The sequence below is a fragment of the Oratosquilla oratoria genome, chromosome 44 (genome assembly GCF_046742065.1).
Source record: "Oratosquilla oratoria isolate Oo_2021 chromosome 44, ASM4674206v1, whole genome shotgun sequence".
Classification (NCBI taxonomy): domain Eukaryota; kingdom Metazoa; phylum Arthropoda; class Malacostraca; order Stomatopoda; family Squillidae; genus Oratosquilla; species Oratosquilla oratoria.
Genome location: NC_134820.1, coordinates 23,078,988 through 23,088,960, shown reverse-complemented (window position 1 = coordinate 23,088,960; position 9,973 = coordinate 23,078,988). Strand labels below are relative to the sequence as shown.

Genomic DNA, 9,973 nt, shown 5'->3' with positions numbered 1-9,973 from the left:
AGTCTACTGCCACTTTCACCCCTTGAACATCTCATCACCTTACTTTTACCCACATTTATCTTTAGCTTTCTTCTATCACATACTCTCCCAAACTCTGTTACCAACTTCCTCAGTCCCTCCTCCGACCCTGTCACAAGCGCAGTGTCGTCAGCAAACAACAGCTGGCTCACCTCCCACTTTTCTCCATTTTCTTTAACCATCTCCAATCCCTGACCCACTACCCTTGCATTTACTTCTTGCACTACCCCATCCATGTATAAGTTGAACAGCCAGGGCGACATAACGCAGCCTTGACGAAGTCCCACCTTTACCTCGAACCACTCACTCTCTCCATTTCTAATCCTGACACAAGCTCTACTACTCTCATAAAAACTCTTGACAGCTCCTAGAAGCTTTCCTCCTATCCCATATATCTGCATAACCTCCCACAGTGCCTCTGTCTACCCTATCGTAAGCCTTTTCCAGATCCATAAAAGCCCAAAAAACATCCTTCCCCTTTCCTATAGCTTTCTCACATATCTGTCTTACCACAAAGATCTGATCTACACAACCTCTACCCGTCCTAAATCCACACTGTTCCTCACCAATTACTCCCTCTGTTCCTCTCCTAATCCTCTCAATCAAGATCCTCCCATAAGCCTTCCCAACTACACTTCACAAGCTAATCCCTCTGAAACTACTACATTCACACTTGTCCCCTTTTCCCTTGTTAAAGTGAAACAATACTAATATAGAAATAGGCCTGGTCACAGAAATAAACTGCCCCAGATGCAACCATCACTTAAAAGACAAGAACATCTCTTGTTACACTGCCCTGCTTAAACATGCTCAGATTACACAATATTTCTTCCTTAGATGATTTACGGGTCTATCCAGTGACTGTTACCAGTAACCTGGTGCCATGGCACCTATTTATTGATGTATTTTTGTATGGACATTCTGAGGTACTGATGGGGGTTGTTGTTCTAAATGTATGTGTAGTATGATGCTGTTGATTTTCTGTTGTGTGTAGCTGTTTGTGCTTCTGCGAGGGAGTGGGAATGATGGATAGATCGTGGGCTGTTACATAGAATTATGCCTACAATTTTCCTATACTGTTGTATGGGGAGGATTTTGTTTTGCAAGTGAAGATGGTCTACTGAGGTGACTTTAGTGTATCCCATTAATATTCTTAAAGGTTTATTTTAAGTCATCTGCATAACACCTCCTTAGGCAACCTGGGAAGCTCGCTAGTTGAGCAGGTTAGATCACTTGTAACGAAGGTTGAGGGGATGGTGGTTGAAATCCTGCCACCAGGAAAGTTGAACCAAGGGCATGGTTCATTAAATTCTATGCTACCAAGTCCTCTGTGAGGGGCACCATCCCAACCTGAGAGGGGTGAGTTTGTGATGTTAAACCATATCAATCAATCTGCATAACAGGTCCTGGAGCTGCAGCGTCTACGTCGTGGGACCACCCCCTAACCCCAAGAGTTGGGGGCCAAACAGCAGCAACCACCCCTGGCCATCAGCTCTACGCAGGTGGCACCGATCCCCAAGAGGAGCTACGCCTGCCTTGGGGAGTACCACAATCCTTTTTCCCAACATGCAATGTTACGTTTTTTCTGCACCGAGGGGTGATTTTCCAGCGATCACCCCTCTTCTTCTACTTTTAGCCGCAGATGTAGAGAGCAATCCTGGGCCCACCACAAAATACACATGCCCAACATGCTCTAAACCCATTACTTCGAGCAGACAGACAAAGGGCTCAGTTCAGTGCAATATGTGCAAAAACTGGGCCCACCTCACTTGTACAACACTTGCTGACACAAACCAATACACAAACACTTGGACATGTTCCACCTGCCCTCCAGTAACCCCACTCCCACCTCCCCAACCACAGCCAGCACCGACCCACTCCCAATTTCCCTTTGCCCTTACCCTCGATCAGTATTCCCCTTCCTTTGTCCCAGATCTCTCCTTTCCCCCCCCTCTAACCCAGATCCTATACCTTCCCCACTAACACCCCAACCTCAACCCCTAAAGGCAACATACAACACATACAAAACACACAACATCAACATATTACAACACAACATTGACGGTATTAACACGAAAAAACATGAACTCGAACACTTTCTTAAACAACACAACATACACATTGCAATTATACAAGAAACAAAACTAAGACACTCACACAAAACACCATCATTTCATAATTACACCACCATCAGAATAGACCGGACCGACGGCAATGGCAGTGGACTCATCACCCTGATCCACCACTCCATCTGTTTTGTGGACACAAGTGCAACAACCAAAATTCTCCTCCCTACCACAGATAACACAACAGAAATCCAATCCATTCGAATCACTTTCAGGCCTCAATTTAGCCAACTAGCCTCAATCCCCAATCTGATCATGGGTGGTGACTTCAACGCCAAGTCGTCTGCCTGGTAAGTCGACAACCCTGACACAGACAGAGGGCTTGATATACAGACTCAGTTTGACTCATTGACTATCATGAACAACATACATAATTATACACATATCCCACACCAAGCCCTCTACACTCCCTCCTCTCCTGATATCGCCTTCTGCTCCCCCTGCCTAACCCCAACAACATCATGGGGAGTGGTCGGAGTCCTTGGTTCTGACTACCTTCCAATCATCATCACCACCAAAACAAGATGCACCCCAGTTGGCCACACACACACATACACCAATTACAAGAGAGCTAACTGGGAAACTTTTACTGAAGAGACAGAACAACATTTTGAAACACTTAACAGTACACCAATCAAACATAAACAATGCTGTGCACACTTTTAATACAATCACACAAAATGCAGACAAGAGATACATCCCTAGAGGCAACAGAAAATCACACAACCCTAACTTCACACCAGAAATCCAAGGCCTCATCAGACAACGTGACACACTTAAACACGATACCCCCACACCTATCCCTCAAAACATAGCAGACCAAATACAAACACTAAACACTGTGATTGCCAATAAAATACACAAACAAAAAACACAAAATTGGCAAAACTTTATCAATACACTTGATCACAAAACAAACACCAGCAAATTGTACAAAACACTCAACAGCATTACACTATCCAACAGTAACACTACATGCTCTCATGCAGCTATAATCACAACAACAGATAATCTACCCTCAATCAGACAACAATCAAATGCACTCATAATTCATTTTGCACAGACAAGCCATCTCACTTCTCACCCTGACGACCGACGCACCATTCGACGTAAGAAAGACTTTCCCACAGACTCAGACTATACACCCTTCATAGACAGTCAGACAAAACACACAATACATAATCTCAAGCACTCATCTGCCTGTGGCCCTGATAACATAAGCAACATCCACCTAAAACACATTGGACCACAAGGTATACACGCACTCACAAACATTGCAAACTACAACTATTCACACAACACTATACCCGACATCTGGAAGCGTGGTAAAATAATCACCATTCCAAAACCGAACAAAGACCCAACAATCCCAACATCGCACCGCCCAATCACACTTCTCTGCACCCCCTCTAAAGTCATTGAATGCCTAATACTTAAATTTGTCATACCACATATTCCCCTTGCTGACTCACAACACGGTTTTAGGCCACTACACTCTACAAACACTCTTCTGATAAACCTCACATAAAGAATTTTAGATGGCATCAATTCAGATAGGCCCCACCACAGAACACTTCTTATTACATTAGACATTAGTAAAGCTTTTGATGCTATCTCCCACCACATCCTAACAAATAAAATATATAACACAGACATGTACAATAACACCAAAAGATGGCTGGCCAATTATCTGGCAGGTAGGAATGCTTACGTGTCATATAATGGCCAATCATCGCACATCAGAAACATTAAGAATGGGGTACCACAGGGCTCAGTTCTATCCCCCACACTATTTAATCTATACATGCATGACTTCCCCACACCAGACACCTCAGAAATACAAATCTCTTCCTACGCAGACGACATAACAATCACATGCACACATCGTAACACAAAGCTGTGGAAATAATCCAGCCATACCTTGATACACTCAACACATGGTTCATCACAAACAGACTCAAAATAGCTCCATCCAAATCTACAGCAACACTTCTCACCAACTGGACAAAAGAACACAAATACATACCTCATCTCTACATCTACAACACTCTAATACCACACACAAACACACCGAAAATTCTTGGTGTAACATACGATACATCCATGTCTTTCAAACAACACATCACAAACATAAAAAACAAATGCACACCTAGACTTAACGCACTTAAGTCAATCACTGGAACAACAATTGGACAAAACAAAGAAACTAATATAACAATATACAAACAATGCATACGCTCAGTGATGAATTATGCGAGTCCTGCATGGGCTCCTGATCTCAGTAAGACACACCACAACACCCTTCAAATCATACAAAACAAAGCCCTAAAAACAATTACAGGCTGCACAAGTACAACACCTACAGACCATTTATACCATGAAACAAAAGTCCTCAAAGTCAAGGACCACCTCGACATGAGAGGCACACAAACACTTGCTGCAGCCACCACAAACACATCACACCCGCTACACTACATAGCAGAACACCCACACACACCAAGAAACATTAAAACAACACCCAAAGACCTTTATCATGCACAGATACTCTCTTCTCTTCCTCCACAACCACCAAATACCAGCCTCCGGAAACATATTCATAATCATATCACTCACCGCTCCATTAACACACTGCTGCATGCCAGACCCCCTGATATCCACCCTTCTGAATCCTCTCTCCCACGAAAGGAGAGTCCACCTGGCCAGACTGCGGTGTGGTCACCACCCAGCACTTCTAAGCTACCAGAAGAGGCTGGATGACCGCATTGTGAACAGCTGCCCAGGATGTAACACTTCACCCCATACCATACAACACATAATGGAAGACTGCATTATACACAATCATGCACGCAAACAACACAACATACACTCTATAAAGGATTTGTGGAAAAACCCAGTTTCGGCAGTGGCATTCCTTGTTCCTTGGGGAGACGGGACTGCTCGGACAGACAGTCTAGGGAACGACAACAACATTTGGCGTTTGATTGTTGGTGAGGAGGCTAAATGGACTAAGAGCTCTTACATTGAATTGTATCTATAATTTTCCTATGCTGTTCTATGGGGGAGGATTTTGGTTCATAATCCCTAGCACTGACTGCAGTCTTTGAATAAAAAATTTTGTTAGCAGCTCTGACAAATGAAAGGAGACCAAAATACTGGATATGAATAGGATGTATTAAGAATTCCATAATTTATTTTTCCCTTATTGACATGTTCTTACTCTGTATCAAAAAATATTCTATAATTCCAAGCATCTACTAGCATATAAAAACTACTGCATATTAATCAAATAATTCAGGTACTGCATATTAGTTTCAGATTTAAAGCTTTCGTTTAGATGCTCTTCTTGTTTGTGGTGCTGGCTTCAAAACCCGGTTCTGTCTAACGTCATCTTCTTGGTTAGGGACGAAGTCTTCCTCATCTGAGGAATTCTTTTCACCTCCGTCACTATCATCACTGCCATTCTCCATCGTATACTTCTTCTTTGACTTATTTCTTGGAAGGGATTCTCTCCTGGGCAATCTTTCTTTGTTTTCTGCAGATGGAGAAAATGACTACTCTAGACCTTACATCATACAACTGTTGGTTGTTGCATACAATGCTAATTACAAGAAAAAAATGTAGCCTTATCATAACCTAGCCAAAGATCACTATCATCTTCAATTTAATTTCTTACACCTTTTAATATAAAGGGCTGACAAGTGGCAATTGCCCCCCCCTCCTCATACTACTATCAACCAGTGACATTGAAATAATCCCACACAGACAACAGTCCACAACTGCCAGCCATTGTGGAGCTGCAGATTTCCAGTCCCTGAGACTTTAGGCAACAATTATTAGTATTGCAGGCTGCAGAATACCTTATTCCCTCTAAAACCTCTCCTGACCATCTCTCATGTTTCATATTAATCACCCTTACATTTCTACTGATCATTTCATACCTTTATTGTCACGGTGTGCTGGATGCAGGTTCTCCTCTTCCTCGTCCTCACTTTCACTCATGACCTTCCGTATATTCTTCTTTGGCCCCTTAGTCACTGGAATTAAAAATAAATTAATAAACAAATGAACAATAAATACACATGTATACCAAAAGTCCTTTCCCCCTTATTAAAGAGATTGCCAGTCAAGGCATGTGTACCCCTTTCATCCACTTGTTTTCCCCTTTATCTTGACTTCTTGTGAAAGGTCTGCACCCTGCCTGTCAGATACAATGTAGCAAGGCCCAAGAGCCAAAGCTGGTTTACCCCTGCTGCTTCATTACATGCCAACCTCTCCCACATTCACTTGCACCTATCTTTTGCTCTTCCCCTTACTTAACTCACAGATATTCCCCTTTTATCCATGGTCTCCCTCACTTCATCCATCCATCCCATTTTCAGTCTTCCCCTGAAGTTCACTTCATCCAACTCTGCTTTTTACATTCTTTTTACTTCTCTTCACTCATTCTTTCCATTCCCAATATGTACCAATCAATCCATTGCCCATGGTTTCTTGCAGAATATCAGCAGCCTCCAGGCAGGACCGTAAGTCACTTAGTGAGGAGTTATTGCATTGTCTGGGGATTGTTAACGTGGGGGCATTGTAAGAGGTGTTCTGTGTAGTGATTACATCTGGGGCAGTTTGAATATGTGGCCTTTGGGCTGAGGAGTATACAACTTTACAAGCCCCCCAATCATTGTTCTTGGCCTTTTGTTATGTATATTCAATTTTTCATCTATGAATGGATGGGGAGTGGAATATATAGGGAATGGAATGGGTGGGAGTGGTTTCTATGCCTTTTTCTTTTTGGCTACCCCCTGTGTAGGGGTAAAAAGCCTTTGGTATATGTATGTATCTAAGAATATAATACAACCTTTAAACTTCATCATATATACACACAAAAAAGGGAGCTCCAAATTGTAACCAACCTGATCGTCTTGCAGATTTTTTGTAATGCTTTGCCCTGGCTGCTTTGTTTGCTGTCGTTTCATCCTCCAACCCCTTTTCATGGGCTTTTTGGATTTTATCTTCCAGTTCATCAATGATAGTCTTCATCTCCTGTTTCACTGTCTTTCGTGCACTAGCAAGTATGCCCAGGAAGAGGTCATACACATCATGTTCATACAGTTTGTCTGAGTAACATGCAAAGCTTTCACTCAACTTGTTCACACTTCGGTCACTGGAAAAAATAAAAATAACATATGATTATTCAGTTTAACATCACAAACTCCCCCCTATCAGGAGGCTAGGAAGGTGTCCCTTACAGTTAAGAGTTGAAAATTTTTCACATTCAATACTGATAGATTACCAATTATTTATGTATAACAATACATAAATTTCATCTAGGAATATCTAGGAACTGTCAAAAGTTTATGTGAGAGTAGTAGAGCTTGTGTCAGGATTAGAAATGGAGAGAGTGAGTGGTTCGAGGTAAAGGTGGGACTTCGTCAAGGATGCGTTATGTCACTGGCTGTTCAACTTATACATGGATGGGGTAGTGCAACAGGTAAATGCAAGGGTAGTGGGTCAGGGATTGGAGATGGTTAAAGAAAATGGAGAAAAGTGGGAGGTGAGCCAGCAGTTGTTTGCGGACAACACTGCACTTGTAGCAGGATTGGAGGAGGGATTGAGGAAGTTAGTGACAGAGTTTGGGAGAGTATGTGATAGAAGAAAGCTAAAGATAAATGTGGGTAAAAGTAAGGTGATGAGATGTACAAGGGGTGAAAGTGGCAGTAGACTGGAAGTGAGCATTAAGGGAGAGCGACTGGAGGAAGTAGTGCGAGAGGTAAATGCAAGGGTAGTGGGTCAGGGATTGGAGATGGTTAAAGAAAATGGAGAAAAGTGAGAGGTGAGCCAGCTGTGGGTAAAAGTAAGGTGATGAGATGTACAAGGGGAGAAAGTGGCAGTAGACTGGACGTGAGCATTAAGGGAGAGCGACTGGAGGAAGTGGATAGTCTTAGATACTTGGGTACAAATGTGACAGGAGAAGGTGGAGGTAGAATGTAGAATGTAGATTGAGAGAAGCAAGTAAATGCCTTGGTGGGTTGAAGAGTGTAATGAGGAATAGACATTTGGGAATGGATGCTAAGAGGAGACTGTATGAAGGAGTGATTGTGCCAACAGCACTGTATGGGGCAGAAACATGGAACATAAGAGAGGAAGAGAGAAGCAGTTTGAATGTGTTTGAGATGAGGTGTCTGAGAAGTATGATGGGGGTTACTAGGCTAGATAGAGTGAGAAATGAGGAGATGAGGAGGTGAGGAGAAGAACGAGGGTGGAAAGGGAGTTGGGAGATAGGGTTGATGAAAGAGTGTTGGGATGTTTTGGACACATGGAAAGAATGAGTGAAGAAAGACTAGTGAAAGAGGTATGGAAGGCAGATGTGGAGGGAGTGAACATGAGGGGACATCCTAGGATGAGTTGGATGGATGGGGTGAAGGGGGCTTTGGGGAAGAGGGGAATGTCTGTTGAGGAAGGACGGGAGAGGACAGAAGACAGGGGTGAATGGAGAATGGTTGTATATGGAGGATGTTGGGATGGGGGGTGAGGTAGTATGTGCGAGCAAAATTTGATGCAGCCTGAAGGGATTTCTCCCCATCTTCTCCTTTTATGCATGGGGGGGGGGGTGTTGCCGATTTAATGAAGCGGCCTTGCTGTGGATGTGCTGTGTCTTGCGATACTGCTTCTGACCCAGGGCAGTGGACAGGGTGCAGGGATGACCCGTCATCCAGGAGGTGCTAAGATAAGAGGGAGGGTGGAGGGGTGTGGAGTGTATTCAGGGATGGAATGGGTGGGAATGATTTTATGCCTTTTCCTTTTTGGCTACCTCCCTTGTAAGGGGGAAAAAGCCTTGGTATATGTATGTATGTATGTATGACTGAAGGAAGTGGATAGTTTTAGATACTTGGGTGCAAATATGGCAGGAAAAGATGGAGGTAGAATGTAGATTGAGAGAAGCGAGTAAATGCCTTGGTGGATTAAAGAGTGTAATAAGGAATAAACATTTGGGAATGGATGCTAAGAGGAGACTGTATGAAGGAGTGATTGTGCCAACAGCACTGTATGGGGCAGAAACATGGAACATGAGAGAGGAAGAGAGGAGTAGTTTGAGATGAGGTGTCTGAGAAGTATGATGGGGGTTACTAGGTTAGATAGAGTGAGAAATGAGGAGGTGAGGAGGAGAACAGGGGTGGAAAGGGAGTTGGGAGATAGGGTTGATGAAAGAGTATTAGGATGGTTTGGACACATGGAAAGAATGAGTGAAGAAAGACTAGTAAAAGAGGTATGGAAGGCAGATGTGGAGAGAATGAACATGAGGGGACGTCCTAGGATGAGGTGGATGGATGGGGTGAAGAGGGCTTTGGGGAAGAGGGGAATGTCTGTTGAAGGACGGGAGAGGATAGAAGACAGGGGTGAATGGAGAATGGTTGTATATGGAGGATGTTGTGATGCATGAGGTGGAATGGGTGGGGGGATGGGGGGTGAGGTAGTATGTGTGAGCAAAATTTGACACAGCCTGAAGGGATTTCTCCCTGTCTTCTCCTTTTATGCATGGGGGGGACGGAGAGGTCGCCAATTTAATGAAGTGGCCTTGCTGTGGATGTGCTGTGTCTTACGACACTGCTTCTGACCCAGGGCAGTGGACAAGGTGCAGGGATGCCCCGTCATCCAGGAGGTGCTAAGATAAGAGGGAGGGTGGAGGGGTGTGGAGTGTATTCAGGGATGGAATGGGTGGGAATGATTTTATGCCTTTTCCTTTTTGGCTACCTCCCTTGTAAGGGGGAAAAAGCCTTGGTATATGTATGTATGTATGTATGTGATAGAATTAGAAATGGAGAGAAAGTGTGGTT

General features: G+C 43.5%; 1 protein-coding gene across 2 annotated transcripts in view; it reads right to left on the bottom strand.

The window, feature by feature from the left end:
* Nucleotides 1-5,316: 5,316 nt before the first annotated feature.
* Nucleotides 5,317-9,973, bottom strand: part of Cap-D2 (CAP-D2 condensin subunit) — a 40,026-nt gene continuing 35,369 nt past the window's right edge. For both annotated transcript variants that reach the window (XM_076180197.1, XM_076180198.1), the window contains 3 exons: nucleotides 7,052-7,302; nucleotides 6,083-6,178; nucleotides 5,317-5,676 (listed from right to left, as the gene is read on the bottom strand). In XM_076180197.1, coding sequence (XP_076036312.1) covers nucleotides 5,462-5,676; nucleotides 6,083-6,178; nucleotides 7,052-7,302 — 562 coding nt within the window. In that variant the 3' untranslated portion in view covers nucleotides 5,317-5,461. The remainder of the gene's footprint in view (nucleotides 5,677-6,082; nucleotides 6,179-7,051; nucleotides 7,303-9,973) is intronic.